This window comes from Trachemys scripta, chromosome 15 (genome assembly GCF_013100865.1).
Source record: "Trachemys scripta elegans isolate TJP31775 chromosome 15, CAS_Tse_1.0, whole genome shotgun sequence".
Lineage (NCBI taxonomy): Eukaryota > Metazoa > Chordata > Testudines > Emydidae > Trachemys > Trachemys scripta.
In genome coordinates, this window is record NC_048312.1 from 827,752 (window position 1) to 843,607 (window position 15,856).

General features: G+C 51.2%; 1 protein-coding gene across 5 annotated transcripts in view; it reads left to right on the forward strand.

Moving 5' to 3' along the window:
• TTC28 (tetratricopeptide repeat domain 28) overlaps positions 1-15,856 on the forward strand; it is a 435,889-nt gene that overhangs the window by 350,336 nt on the left and 69,697 nt on the right. For all 5 annotated transcript variants that reach the window (XM_034791355.1, XM_034791356.1, XM_034791359.1 and 2 more), the window contains 3 exons: positions 10,520-11,861; positions 13,263-13,786; positions 15,500-15,609. In XM_034791355.1, the coding sequence (XP_034647246.1) occupies positions 10,520-11,861; positions 13,263-13,786; positions 15,500-15,609 (1,976 nt within the window). The remainder of the gene's footprint in view (positions 1-10,519; positions 11,862-13,262; positions 13,787-15,499; positions 15,610-15,856) is intronic.

The window sequence follows — 15,856 nt, forward strand, 5'->3', positions numbered from 1 at the left end:
AGGCAGGGTGAGGCCAGAGAAATGAGGAGAACCGGACATCAGGGAGGAGAATTGTAATGCATGAATCTGATTCAGACCACGAGCCTGAGGGGCTTTTCAGAAGCCAGAGGAACCTCGGCCTGAATAAGAACCTTGTGGTCACCATGCAGCAGTGAGAGGAGACACAATGCTAGTAGATGCCCCACTGTAATGGTCCAGAAACCTGGATGCTGCTCCAAGCAGTCTTCACTGAGAAAGTGTGAGCTTTCGGTAAAAGAAGAGCTGCTGTGTCTGAGAACTGTAAACTGAGGCAAGAGTTTTCACACATGGGTGCCTGTAGCAAGGGGGCATGCCTCCCTCCGACACCGACAGGGAGGCATGGCCACAACCTTCTACAGTGCCTCTAGTTGGACTTGTGATTTTTCCAAACACCTGAAGCTGAAATCAGTGTCCTGCTGGTGCTCATCACTTCTTATGGTCTGGCCCCTCTGAAATAGGAGCCTGTCCTTAGTTACCCAGCTTTGCAAGTCTGGTCTAAATCTTCAGTTTTTCATCTCAGTGCTACAAGGGTGGATGAGACATTAGCCCACAGACCCGACCTGCTGGAGTCCCGTGCAATTTCTCAGACGTTGGTTCTGAAGCTGGGATGTTTTAGTCAGGAAACAGGAGCTGATCTGGTTTTGGGGAGATGGAAATTAAAGGAAGCGATGACGGCACATCCCACGAGGCCTGAAATGGCCCAGCATTCCCTGCACGCACGCACGCGCGCACTCTCTCTCTCTCTCTTTTTCCAAGGCTGTTATTGAGGGGCGCTCATGGATGCATCAGATCAGGAAAGGGGGGGGGGCTGAGAGGGGACAGTGAATTAATTATTTTTAAATTCCTTGATGCCTTTTATCTCATTCACGTAACTTCAAACATGTCAGACTCAGGAGGAATTTGCAGAACAACCAGCTCTCTCCTAATCTCATGTTATTTATATTTGTCAGCCTTTCGTGTACAGATAAACTCTCTGTGATGTCTCACTCCATTCACAGAGGGGAATTTCAGCTTCCTGCATCAGCAGAGCGGGTGCTGAAGGCTGGGAAGCTGAGCAGTTTATACGGTCCACACAGTGCTACATGAAATAGGAACATTGCAGAGGGGAGAGAAGAGTTGCAGCTGTCCAGTTCTGGCTGCTCTTCAAAGGCCTGATGGGCATCTCCTGCCATCTGCATATTTGAGTAAGTTTCTTCCTGATGATGGCTTTATTCCAGGAGCCCAGAAGTTAGGCGACAAGGGCCTCTTGGTCATACTGCTGCCACACACCTTTCATTCCTGCACAGCTCACTACAAGCCCACACCCATTTCTTAGCAGTGACAAACCCCCATCATTTTGAACCTGATCTCTCCATCTGAAATGTGTCAGTAAAACATCATTTTCCTCAGTGTGTGTGATGGGGCCAGTAGCTGGCTTGACTCAAGGGCAGGGTAAGGTGCGGGAGAGCAGCTTGGAATGGCTTTCTGAACTGCCATGCCTTTAGATTTGCCATCATTTTTCTACAGCAGTGTTGACCTCCCACACACTTAGTTTGGAGCCTGTGGTACCTGGAACGCTCTCTTGGAGCTCTCCTGGGCATGAAGCGTTTCTTGAAGCTTGGACCTTTCATGGAGCTCTTCTCTCCGCTCTGGTATTTGTGTGCTAAAGCTCAAAGTTATGCTTCTGCTTTGTTGTTAGGCTGTGACGCTTTGGGGTCAACCCAGACCACTTAAGGCATTGTCATCACCTGCCCTGCAACTCTGGGTACCATAAATACTATGCCTCTGTGGCTCACAACCCTGACACCAAGAGTCAACTTACAAGCATGCAGGTCACTCATCCACTGCCCAGTTACTTTTTGTACAGTGACCCTAACACTCTCCCAGTCCCAAATGTCCCCCAAAACATCTGCCCTGTGACAGTCTGCTGGGGTTCCCAGATTTGTGAGTTACTGTGTTTGTGTTTCTGCTCTCAGCTTCAGCAAATCAGAGTTTTGCTACTGCCAAACTGTGTGACAACTCCCTGACACATCAGCTTGGCTGCCTTGCCAGCAAAATCTTCAGGGCTCTGCCAGTCCAAACCTCACCTTAGATGTAACACACAGTTCCTGCGTTCCCCAGAGATGTCTCCCTCAGTGCCCAGCCCTCTCCTGGAATGCTGACAGACATTATTAAGTTCCTTGTTCCTTTCAAGAGACAATACACTGCAGCTTATTAATTTAACCTGAGGTTTGACAAACCCTTGTATTTCCGTCATAGCACTGATTGGTTTATAGTAAAAATAAAACAAGTTCATTTAACAAAAAGACAGAGAATTAAGTGATACCAAGTATAAGGAATAAAGATATAAAGGGTTACAAGCAAACAAAAGTAAAACTACACTTCTAAGACTAAAACTTAATTTCAGCAAGTTACTGTCTTTGCCTAAGCAGGTTTCTCATATAAGCTTAGTTCCCAGAGACTTCAACCCCTTTGGTTGAAGGATCAAATGTTCTGTGACTGCAAGAGCTCTGGCCCAAAGGTTTCCTGCTGTTCTTCCCTTCCTGTGGGCTTCCCATCCACCTGCTGATTCATATGTGAATGGGGTTTCCATTGTTTTGATTCCATAATGTTCATTTTACGTTGGAGACAGATAGATAGCTGCCAACCCTTCTGTCTGGGAGAAATCCTGTTTCTCCCTGTGTTTGGTCACAGACTCTAAAGCATAATATCAGTGAGTATCCATAATGCCTCATATAGTGTTAATAGACAATTCATAATGATTCCTATCACCAGGGTGTCACCGATTTTCATAAAAGACCTTACTTGATACACTTCTATAACATGGTAGTATTGTATACAATCAGTTGATTCAGTTGCTTATCATTTGAGGTTCAGACCCCCTGCCTTTATAGCCCAGTGAATCTTTGAAATGTATTCTTTGAAGTGTATGTCCAGATAAAGTTTTTCTCCTACTGGGGTGTGGACACCATGCTGTCTTCTCCCTTGTTTATTAGCTTGATAGCTTTGGTACCTTGTATGTAAATGTACCTTCATTGTCTCTGCCTGGTGACCAGGCTGGTCAGAAAAGCAAATATACATTCCTCTGTCTAAGGCAGACTGCGCTTACTCATTGATTGCTAATGACATTTTAAGAACATAAATTTTATCACTTAAGAACCCTTTGTTACACCAAACAATGATTTTCAGGACCAGCATTTGTATATGATTCCTTACATGACACCTTTTACATACAGTTTATGAAAACAGTGTGTTAGGTGTAGTGAGTTGCTGACACAGTAGTGAACCACCAATGGGCCTCTGTCACCAAGGTGTTTACGGAGTAGTTCCATGTTGTGGTAGCACCCAAAGACGCCAGTCAGGAGTGGGCTTCCTTGTGCTGGGCACTGTACAGACAGAGGTAGTGAGAGAGTCCCTGCTCCAGATTGCTCACAAACTAAAACTACATCAAGCAGCCCTGGGCAGGGGGAGCAGGACACGACATCCATGCGGAGTGATCCAGGTGGCAGCAGGCTAGGGCCATGGCTGTATCCATTTGTTAGAAGAACTTAATTTTAGGGCACACTTGAGGATGGAGTGTGGGAGAGCAGGAGTTTGTTTATGAGGGGACGGGGGGGTAAAGGGAGGAGGCAGACAAGTACGTTGGGTATGGGGAGTGAGATTGGGCAGCTGAAGAGCTGCAGTGGTAGGAAAGGGGTGTGAGGAGGGGACAAAACCACCAATGGCAACACAGCAAATGAGCATAAAATGGCACAGTTTGGCCTTCTGTTCAGAACCGAAACGAGATCTGTTACTGAACCCGGCTGAGGCTGCAAGATCTCCATTGCTGAAGTGTGTCCCTCTTCATAGGTGCATGCACACGTTTGATAGGGTGTGCACATCTGAGGCCCCTACCTTCTTTCCAAAGATCTGTGGTGCTGGGTCATGGAGTCCAGTTTCTTGTGAACATTTTGATCTATGTGATGTAAATGAAGCTGGAATTCTTATGTAAATCCCAGTTCCTCTGAGTGCGATCACATTCCACACCCCTCCTCCCTCTGCCTGTCTACTCTTCCTTTTACCTTCCTGGAAAACATCTCCAGTCCGAGCCGTCTGGTGCTGCTAAACTGCTGGCCTTTGAAAACCTTGGAGAGACAGTGATGAGCTGTAGCACCTATCCCCTTTCTGGTGGCTCTTGTTCTGCTCCCAGAAATGTTGGTGCTGGTATTATTTCCAAGCCTGATGCCCTTAGGATTAATGAGGCATTTGTGCTGTGTGAAGAAGCGATTTACGAATGTGCTTTTACATCCAATAAGTCTCACTGATGAAATCATTAATACCCTGCAGAAGCCACTTCAGTCTGGGCAATGATTGGTGCCTGCTCTTTCTGAGCAGGGTTTCCCTTTGGTAACTTAATGCTGTTGGTATAGTGCCTGACAGTGAATGGCCTTGGGTGTCATGCAATACATCAAGCAGGTAAGTTGCTGGTGTATTGTGCATGGGAAGCAATCTGAGAGCATGTGCTGTCGCTCGGGGGAGGGAGGTGTTGGCTGTGGGTCTAGGCTGTCGGTGGGTGAATATTCAGGTGGATGAATATTCGGGGTTTTGTAATGTTTGTGTGGGTAGGTATATTCGATTGTCTTGCGGCTTTGGAGTGTCTTGGACATGTGGGGTGAATATGCAGGTAGGGGTGTGTGGGGAGAAAACTGCCAGAAGAGTCACGTCTATCTCCTGAACACTCTAGTGAGCGTCCCTAGGAAATTCTACACTGAGTCGTCGTTGGGTGTGAATGTCACTGGCTGTTACTCTCCCAGAACAGCCAGGGCAGCTCAGAGCTGCCAAAGGAGCCTGCATCTGACCTTGATCCCACAGAAAGGAGAGCTTGTTGCTTTTTGCAGCTTTGGGGCAGATATGGGACGGCTGCAATTCCCTGGTGATTGGTTCTGTTTCTTCCTTCTCCTGTCTTGATGGCCATGATGTTATGTGTAAATCCAGGCACAGAAGGGATCTTGTCTGGATGGATAAGTGTGAACTTGCATTGACCTGGAGAAGGTGTCCAAGGGAATGTTTCCTCTCCATAGAATGAGCTTGTTTCCCCTTGAATCTGCAGCATTCAGAGCCACTTGTAACTCATGACGGTGTCCCCCAGGAAGCTGGGAGTGTTTTCATGGCCTCTTCCAGTGACTCAGAGTTTTGTCCTGGGTTTTGAAAATCCCTGCACTCAGGGCCCCTCCGGGAATTGGTGGGTGGCTGAACGACTGCAGTGTCCACAGGCTCCCCCCAAGGAGCCCCCCCACCAGGCCTGTCGCATGTTGAGAATCTGCCCTCAAGTGAGCCCCCTCCATGCGAGTCACGTCCAGACACGTCTTCAGTATGTCATCATTTCTTGGTCGAGGCCATTGGAGGAATGAGCATCTTTTCCTCTCAAGCAACAGAGGGTCCTGTGGCACCTTTGAGACTAACAGAAGTACTGGGAGCATAAGCTCGTTATCTCCACACTGATATATACCTGCCTCTGGAGATTTCCATTACTTGCATCTGAAGAAGTGAGGTTCTTACCCACGAAAGCTTATGCTCCCAGTTCTTCTGTTAGTCTCAAAGGTGCCACAGGACCCTCTGTTGCTTTTTACGGATTCAGACTAACACGGCTACCCCTCTGATACTTTTCCTCTCATGAGGCCAACACCCAACCACCTTCTTCACCTGACCCAGGACAGACGTTCTGGTTTTTATTTCAAAATATAGTTACACTAACTCATAACCCCCACTGAAAACATCTCAAATAATGTCTCTCCAGTGCATTAGAACAGCCTCTGCCCACCCAAACCCTTTGCACACAAAGCTCCCATTGCCCTCCGTGCAGCTATTATATGAAGGATCTCCCCATCTGATGGTTGCTCCCTTGGAGGAGATGGGTGGGGTTCACTGTGACTATACTGCCTATGATGGAGAGTGGTTACATGTCTTGCACCTCAGAGGAATCTGTCCCTGCAGCAGGAACAGGTTAGGAAATGTTTACCAGTCCCTTTATTTTGGAAACCAAATCTTTCTTAGTTGTGGTTTTCAGTGAGCTATGTGTTTTTAGCTTTTCCATACGTGGGGCCTGCTGCATTACGTCACTTTGGGATGGGCTTCACTCTCACACTGATGTCATGGAAGCTCTGCTGAGCCAAGGCACATGGAAAAGCTGGCTGAAAGGAAAAAATGTGATTAACAAACTGAACAGAGAAGTGTGTGCCCATCTTTACAGCCAGCAGAGGCTCTACTTATTCCCAACCTGGCCACCCCTTATTCTTCCCGTGCAGATGTCCTAGTTCATTTCTCTCTTTATAGCTCCTAAGAACCATGTGGTATCTTTACAAGGATTGTTCTTTCATAATATTAACTCTTAATTAATGTGAGGTCCTGGTCAAATTCCACCTTGGTAGTTACACTGTCTCCAGTAGCTAACTTCCCCTTTCTGCTGGATACATGATTCTTCTTTCCTTCCTGTGATAACTTGCTGTGTGCAGTTAAGTAGTTGCCTTCTTACACCCCAGAGGTAGCTACATTTCAGTAGTAGGTTCAGTGATACTTACGTCCCCATTGCTTGCCTCTCAGTGGGGTTATGCAGGTGTTAGCTGGTCTTTGTAAAAGCTTCCCAGCTCCCAGATGGAGGAGGGCAAGATAGTGTCTTTAAAAGTATATGAGCCTCAGATCCAAATCTGTTTTATAAAGTCTCAAGTTATCATGGGTCTCGAGGTGTCTTCCCATCTCAGGGCTTTGGCTGTGAGAATGGAGACTCTGGGGCTTGGGGGTGTAATGAGGGAGAGCTCTGGAGCCTTGGCTTCAGATCCCACGTAGGGCACATGTGAAACAGGTGAGACCCATCCTAGTTTAATGTGATGTTTATCCAGATCTGCTGTCCCAAGACTGGCATAGCAGGAAACTGCAGGTTAGGATTAAAGGGCAGGAGCCCCAGGACAGGAATAACAGGCGGTGCTAGAGGGAAGAGCTGAGGTGCAGCGGTACAGTTGTGGGTCCCAGGAATGGAACAGTAAGGGGTATGATAGATCAGGATTGGAGGGCATTGGCACAGTTGTGGGGGGAGCTTGCATGGCACTTGGCCACTCAGGCTAGTCCCATCAGTCCCTCGATTTCATAAACTTTAAATTTGTTCACAGCCCAGGCCTCGTTATTTAAATCCTATTTCACTCTGCCCACGTCTTGTCAATTGCCTTATCCTGAAGCCTCATGTTGGTAGGAAAATGACTAGAATTTATAGAACAACTTGCTTTGATAGAAATACGGTTAATCTGGCCAGAGTACATATTGGGACTTGTGGTTTTCAATCCAATATGAATTTACAAAATGAATCTGTTAAGCTCCAAATTGCCTCAGGAAAACAAATTTCAGCTATCGCATTCCAGCCCTGCTTGTAAAGCCATCTGTCTTTGCATTTGTGTTTGTAAGTACAAAACAAGAGCTGGATCAAACGCGCTGCCTAATCGTAGCTCCCAGTGTCTACTGGACTTGTGGAAGCCCATCCCTCTCTCATCCTCCAACTGCATCCTCTCTCCTTCCACCCTCAGGATGCCTGTTGTCATGTGTTCTGGAGTGAGCAGCTTACTTCTCTTTGGGGTGAGGTGCTGACAGTTGCCACCTATTTGCATTTGTCCTCCTGGCCCAGATATTGTGCTGTGCAGTGCCCTGCCATCTCCTGCCACAGGCCTGTTCGTGAATGTCTGCAAAGGGCCCAGAACTCCTTAGAAGAAAGTGCAGAGGTTCATTAGTCCCATTAATGCAGAGTGCACCAGTCATTGGAAGGAGACTCAAACCTGAGGCGTCTTTCTTATCCTGCAGGCATAGGACAGACCCATGGAGATTGAGCCAATGGCCTTCCAATGCCTCTCAGGTGTGATTGTCAGTCACATCGCCACACCTGCTCCTGGGGGTGGCAGTGCTATGTAGGGCACACTTCATTGGCACGTCAAAGTTCTTCTGTTCGGATTTATTGTTAAATCGTTTCTGTGTAATTCTCAATATGTTTGGAGCATTGGTTGGAAAGCTGATTGTCTGTTGTAGGAACAAACCAGCACTGGCCCCTGGGTTGGGGGAATGGACTGTACAGGACTTGCTAGGGTTAACTCCTATGACTGTCTGAACCTCCCAATCCACATCTGAAAACGTAGCAACATCCCCTTGGGTGAGCGTGTTAGGAACTCAGGGGCAAGCTGCTGGGGTACAGATGTAGGCAGGGGCAGGAAATGTGGTTCCTTTCCCCACCGAGACCCCCGCTGTCTCAGTCCTAAATGCTCAACTGAACTGGCAGTTCACAGGGATTAGTGTTTTAAATCCGAGCTAATTCCAGGCAGCCTCTCTGGGTTTAGTGCCCTGGAACCATCTCATGAAGAGCCAGAGCTGCGACGGGCAGGTGGGTTTCTGCTCCTTAGGATAATGGCTAGTGTGACAGCCTGAGGAAGCTCTCTGTGCTTTTGGGGTTCTCTGCTGCTTCCAGGCTGTCCCTGCTGGCCAGGCCCCCTCCCTGGAGCATGGCCTCACTGCTTCTCTGGTACTTCATCCATCACTGTGATTGCTTTATTGAGCCACCTCAGTTATTGCTGCTTCTTCTCCATAGCACAATAAATCCAGCCCTGGGCACTGAGCACCCAGGCAGCTCAGAGAGTTTCTGGGAAGGCTGCTTTACCAGGCCCAGCATCCGATGACTCTGAGCCTGGAACTCACCTAAGACAGTGTTAAGAGATTCAGGGTACTTGAGCCACCCCTTAAGCTCCAGCAGAAAGCCTGTTCTCTCCCCTGTTCTAGTCACAGGCACCCTTTGGAAGAGCCCCGTGGAGAGAGCGGAGACTGCCTTCTAGCTGACGAGGAGGCATCCAGCGGTGAGGGCCTCGTGGCTGTGCTTTTGCCTTCTAGTTTTGTTTAAAGGGTTGGGAATGGAGGCGTCCAGGGCTCTGGGTTATTGATTTCCCAGCACCTTCATGGGCTGTCCATTTTCAGAGGATCCTGTAGCTCCCTGAGCCCTCAGTGGAGGGTTTGCCATCCATTCTTTGCACATGCCCAGGACTCGAGTCCTGCCATCTCCTTTCCACTTTTTGGTGGCAAAAATCCTTTGTCCTTCTGTTCTAGTTGTTGTAGGCTCCAGATTGCAGCCTGTGTGGTGCTGTTTGGTGAACAGACTCGTGATTTGCAGTCACAGACAAACCTTTTCCTGGGTCCAGGGCATGCTGCCTCTGGGCCTCCTCACCCCAACCTGGGCCCTCTGCCTCTGCCCCTTACCCCTGCCCCCTCAGTCCTGATCCCAGCTGCTGTCTCTGTACTCTGTCTCCTGGCACCCTGCTGTCCCACACTGCTGCTTTGTCCCCAGCCACTCACTGCTTCTGGGCACTGGGATGGTCTCATTCTGGTTGAAGTCTCTGCGACTAGGCTGGGAGTCCTGGGGGCTGCTCCCAGCTCTGCCATGGACTTGCTAGATCCCTTTGGACAGGTCCCTTTTAGAGGTGCTGAGCGCCCAGCTGCCAGTGACTTCCATCTCTGCTGATCAGGCCTTTCTCTGTGCCATGGGGTGAGGGCTGGGTGAGGTGCCTCTCCAGTGTGGCTCCGTGCACTGGTCTGGTAGGACCCTAGCACTGAAACACCCTTAAAATGCTTGAATACTGGGACTAGAAGGGGAAAGCGCATCTGTAGCTAAAGAACCCCATGAAATGCTCCTGAAAAATGTGGGTTTTTCCCTGCTGTGGGGCTGCAGGGCTGGGCCTGGTGCTGTGGGGGAGGGTCAGTGTGTGGGGCTGGGGGTCATGCCCAATGCGGTAGGGGAGGGTTGCAGTGTGAGGCTGGGGGTGGTGCTGTGGGGCTGGGGGCAGCGCGGTGGGGGAGGGGCAGTGTCTGGGGCTGGGGACGGCGCGGTGCGGGAGGGGCAGTGTGTGGAGCTGTGGGAGAGGGGCAGTGCTGTGGGGCTGGGGGGAATGGTTGGTGTGTGGGGTTGGGGGAAACGGTTGGTGTGTGGGGCTGGAGGGGCGCTGCCGAGGAGGATCAGTGTGTGGAGCTGAGGGCGGCGCTGTGGGGGAGTGGCAGTGCTGTGGGGGTGGTGTGTGGGAAAAGGTTGTGGTGTGAGGCTCTGGGGGAGGGTCAGTGTGTGGAGCTGTGGGAGAGGGGCAGTGCTGTGGGGCTGGGGGGAATGGTTGGTGTATCGGCTGGGGGTGGCGCTCTGGGGAAGGGTTGTTGTGTGGGGTTCGGGGGGCGCTGTCGAGGAGGATCCGTGTGTGGAGCTGAGGGCGGCACTGTGGGGGAGCGGCAGTGCTGTGGGGGTGGTGTGTGGGAAAGGGTTGTGGTGTGAGGCTGTGGGGGAGGGTCAGTGTGTGGAGCTGAGGGCAGGGCTGTGGGGTAGGGGCGGTGTGGGGGCCAGAGGCAGCGCTGTGCAGGAGGGGTGGTGTTATGGGGCTGGGGGTGGTGTGTGGGAAAGGTTGTCGTGTGGGGCTGTGGGGGGTGGCTGGGCGTGGTGCTGTGGGGTTTTAGCTCTCTAATCTCTGTTTGTGTTGTTTCTCAGGGATCATTCACCAGATGAAAGGCGACTATGACTCTGCTCTGAAACTCCACAAGACTCACCTGTCCATCGCCCAGGAACTGAATGACTATGGTGCTCAGGGCAGGGCCTACGGCAACATGGGCAATGCGTACAATGCCCTGGGCATGTATGACCACGCTGTGAAATACCACCGGCAGGAGCTGCAGATTTCTATGGAAGTGAACGATCGGGCCTCGCAGGCATCCACCCACGGGAACTTAGCAGTGGCCTATCAGGCCTTAGGCGCCCATGACCGGGCCCTGCAGCACTACCAAAACCACCTCAACATCGCCCGGGAGCTGCGGGACATACAGAGCGAGGCCCGGGCCCTCAGCAACCTGGGCAACTTCCATTGTTCGCGAGGAGAGTACGCGCAGGCAGCCCCTTACTATGAGCAATACCTGCGCCTGTCCCCTGAGCTGCAGGACATGGAGGGGGAGGGGAAAGTTTGCCACAACCTTGGCTATGCCCATTACTGCCTTGGAAACTATGAGGAGGCTGTGAAGTACTACGAGCAGGATCTCGCCTTGGCAAAGGATCTACATGACAAGCTGAGCCAAGCCAAGGCCTACTGCAACCTGGGCCTGGCGTTCAAGGCCTTAATGGACTTCAGCAAAGCCGAGGAGTGCCAGAAGTACCTGCTGTCTCTGGCCCAGTCTCTGAACAATTCCCAAGCCAAATTCCGGGCTCTTGGGAACCTGGGGGATATTTTTGTATGTAAAAAAGATGTAAATGGTGCAATAAAATCCTATGAGCAGCAGCTGAGTTTAGCCCATCATGTCAAAGACCGGAGATTGGAGGCCAGCGCCTATGCAGCCTTGGGTTCTGCCTACAAGATGATACAGAAATATGACAAGGCCTTGGGGTACCATACACAGCAACTGGAGGTTTACCAGGAACTAGGGGATGTGCCGGGTGAATGCAGAGCTCATGGCCACCTTGCTGCAGTGTACATGTGCCTTGGGAAGTACACCATGGCATTCAAGTGTTACGAAGAACAGCTGGAACTTGGACAGAAGCTGAAGGACCCCAGTATAGAGGCCCAAGTCTATGGCAACATGGGCATCACCAAGATGAACATGAATGTTATGGAGGAAGCTATTGGGTACTTTGAGCAGCAGCTGGCCATGCTACAGCAGCTGAGCGGAAACGAAGCTGTGCTGGACAGAGGCCGGGCATATGGAAACCTGGGGGATTGTTATGAGGCTCTAGGAGATTATGAAGAAGCCATAAAGTATTATGAACAGTACTTATCTGTAGCTCAGAGTTTAAATCGCATGCAAGACCAGGCGAAGGCCTATCGGGGCCTGGGAAATGGGCACAGGTAACAAATGCCAAAGGCTGGAGTATTGCATGGCCTTTGGTAATGAGAAATGTCTTGAAAGTGAATGAGTGAAAATACCTGAGTGATGATTATACCATCACTATTCACGTGATTCAGTGGTGAGCAGTGTCACAGCGAGTATATGGGTGCACATGCTCCCAACAGGGGTTAGTGTCAGGGAACCAACCTGAGAACACAGATTCAAGACAATATGCTGGATTTTTCTCACATAGTGCAGTCACTGACTAGCAAGCTGTGTGTGTGCTGGGGGGAGATAGAGGTGAATGGGCAGCTGTGGGGGTGGGTATGGGGCAGGGTATGTGTACATCTGTGAGAGATAGGAGTATGGGTGCAGGGGGGAGGGGGAACTTTACAGATGTATTTGTGTGGGTTGGGGTTATATGTATGGATGTGTGGGTGTAGAGCTGTGGGGGATGTGTGTTGTGGTATATGACTGTGGGGGTGTATGTGTACGGATTTGGGGTCTGGCTGTGAAGGGTAGATGGGGGAGCTGTGCATGTGTCTCTGTACACGTGTGTCAGGGGTGTATGGCTGTGGAGGGTACATGGAAGCTGTAGGGATGTATTTGTACAGATCTGTCTGGGGTGTATGGCTGTGGGGGTGTATGTGCATGGATGTGTGGGGGCTAGTGGCTGTGAAGGGTATGTGGAGGACTGTGGGGGTATATGTGTACAGATTTGGGGGGTGGCAGTGGAGGGTACATGGGAAACTGGCAGTGTATGTGTAGAAATGTGTGTAGGATGTATTGCTGTGGAGGTGTATGTGTACAGATGGCAGTGTACAGCTGTGGAAGTATATGCGTACAGTTGTGGGGGGGATGTACGGCTGTGGGGCATATGTGTACGGATGGAGGGATGAATGGTTGTGGGAGGTGTATGTGTACGGCAGGGTGTACACACTGGGTGGTGTGGAATGACAGGGCTATCTGGATGGTGAAGGGGAGGTGGGGGTGTATGTGTACGGCTGTAGGGGGCTGTACGGCTATATGTGTATGACTGTGCGGGGCAGTGTCTACACACCGGGTAGTGTGGAACGACAGAGCAGTCTGGATGGCAAGGGGGAAGGTTATTCAGGCTGTGCTATTACCCTGAATAATGAAACTTCATTTCCCTGCCCCGGGCCCCCTGGAGTGAGGAGTTTACAGGGGATGCAGAGGAGGCCTGGACAGTTTTTTGGGCCTGATTGTAGCCTTCAGGGTCTCTCTTACCATTGACTCCAGGGTTCACGGCAGCTCTGAAATTCCCCTACATCTGGCAGCGGGGCCATGACAGATTTGAGCCGGCTCCAGAGCAGAGGTTCTCTGTAGGACATGACAGTGAAAGATGGTTTTCATGTTACATCTGCCTAGGCAAGATAAATGCTCCTTTTCTCTCCACGCAGGGCAATGGGAAGTTTGCAGCAGGCTCTCGTGTGCTTTGAAAAGAGGCTAGTGGTGGCCCATGAGCTCGGGGAGGCGTTCAACAAAGCCCAAGCCTATGGGGAGCTGGGGAGTCTGCACAGCCAATTAGGAAATTATGAGCAAGCCATCTCCTGCCTGGAACGGCAGCTCAACATCGCCCGAGAAATGAAGGACCGGTCTTTGGAGAGCGACGCAGCCTGTGGCCTGGGGGGAGTCTATCAGCTAATGGGCGAGTACGACACGGCACTGCAGTACCACCAGCTGGACCTGCAGATTGCCGAACAGACCAACAATCCCACCTGCCAGGGCAGGGCCTATGGGAATCTGGGATTAACGTACGAGTCGCTGGGCACCTATGAGAGGGCAGTGGTTTATCAGGAGCAACATCTCAGCATTGCAGCTCAAATGAATGACTTGGTGGCCAAAACCGTGTCCTACAGCAGCCTTGGGAGGACACACCATGCCTTGCAGAACTACTCTCAGGCTGTGATGTACTTGCAGGAAGGTGAGTGGATGAATTATCCAGTGGCTTTACATTTGCAGGGGATGGGGGAGAGGGCATGTCCGTGTGAAAGGGAGCGAGATGTAGGAATGTGAGTATGTGTCTAAGACATTTGCTAGCTCTGACAGTCTCCTGCAGGCCTGTGCAGTTATCACTGTGCCCTTCATTAGCGGCCCGGCTGCCCAAACCTTCATGTAGCAGCACATTGTGACAGACAAGGGAATGGCAAAGCTTTTAAAGGTCAGTGAGTACTTTGCGGGGGGGGGAGGGTTAATCACTAAACTTCACTCCAAGCACCCGAAGTCTCTTTATAAAGCCAGTCTGCCCTGAGTCAGGAGAGGGAAATCTCCTCAGTGGGTGACATGGCAGGCCATGGAATGACTTAGATCCACAAAGCCTGTTTGTACTGAGGACAAACAGCCCCGCAGCCCACCTGGGCTGAGCTTGCCTCAGCTGGGAGCTCCCTGTTTCTCCCCTTCAGATTAAAGTGGGGGTGGGGCTGAGAGCTGGAAAAGTAATAGGCCTCTCAGCCTTGCCCCATGACAGTGTTGTGGGGGATGCTCTGAGCGGCTGGGAGCGGGGGACAGCTGGAGGGCCTCCATTGGTCCAGCCTTGCACGCCTTATCCTTGCTGCTGCTGCTGCACCGTCTCCCAGGATAAAAGCGTCGTCTGTTCAGCGTGGCGGCAGCAGTGTGAGGAAGAAGACAAGCTGAGTGGATTGAATGGTGTAGGGGGAGCTGGGCTGCAGACTGATAGATTAATTACACGAGTTAGCCTGGATTTCCTGGAAACTGACCTGAGCAGGATTTCAGGATAGTAGGGAGAATTTCAGTTAAATTGGGGGGGGGGAAATCAGTGCAGCCCCCTTTCCTGATGGGAGGTGACCTTCCTGCTGCTCCAGCTGCTGCGTATCCCTGCAGGGCACTCTTCTGCAGCTGAGCCAGGCAGCCCTTACCCCACCTGGGCCTTTCCCTTACATTCTCTGTGCTGCTTGGATGTATCTAACATCACTGGGGCCCATGGAGGTGTGACATGTTGGGGCATTGTAGGAAATGCCTGTGGATGTTGTTGGAACTGAAATGAATGTTCCTGTGGTAGGTCAGATTAGAATCACTGCCCCGCCTCTAGCTGCAACAGAGCCCTCATGTCTGCCAGGAAGGTGTTGGGAGACCTGGGACAAGGGCGGGTGCGGAGCATGTCCTGGTTAGCTGGATGTATTAGCAGGGCCTGTCAGGTGAGGAGGGAGAGGGAGAAGGACTCCAGCAGCACTTGGCAGCTCAGTGCAGTTTTGCTCATCTGCAGTGTTTGAAGGGTTAAAAGCCAAAGCGCTATGGTGAGGGTGGGGAGAGGCTGGAGTGGCACAGAGGAAGGGCCTGTGTCCTAGCTCTGGTGCCTTCTCCCTGTCCTCTCCATGCCCTCCTGCTAGCCAGCTCCCTGCCGCTTGTGCTGGCGCACCCCTTGTGTTAATGTCATTCCCCCTCCTGCTGACTGGCCGACTCTAACAGCACAGGGAGCACGTACAGCACTTCTCTTCAAGGTGTTGTGCAGCCTCAGCAAATCAGTTACACCTGCACGCGGATGAGTGCCCAGCCCAGGGCCAGGACCCAGTGTGAGCCTACTCCTGTCTGCAGCCTGAACACCTTCATCCCAACCCTCCCATCATCCAGCAGCAGGGAATCTTTTCTCTTGTCTTCACTTACTCCACTTCTTTTTCAGGACTGAGACTGGCAGAACAGCTGGGGCGTAGAGAAGATGAAGCTAAAATCCGCCATGGCCTGGGCCTCTCCCTCTGGGCTAGTGGGAACCTGGAGGAGGCCCAGCACCAGGTAGGCAGCAGCTCCAGTTGTAGGAGGATCTCTCATCCCCTGTAATGCATCAGGGTGTGGTCCCTTCTTACACATGGTGCTTGTTCAGAGGTGACTTGTCACTGCCCACCTGGGTGCAGTCTCCTGGTCTCTTCTCCCTGGACACAGCTATGTCTCTTCCCCTGCAGTGGCCAGCCGCTCTGCCTTGGACACTGCAGTAATGGGTGTGATGAGCTGCTTGCAGACCAGGAGTGGATGGGGCAGACCT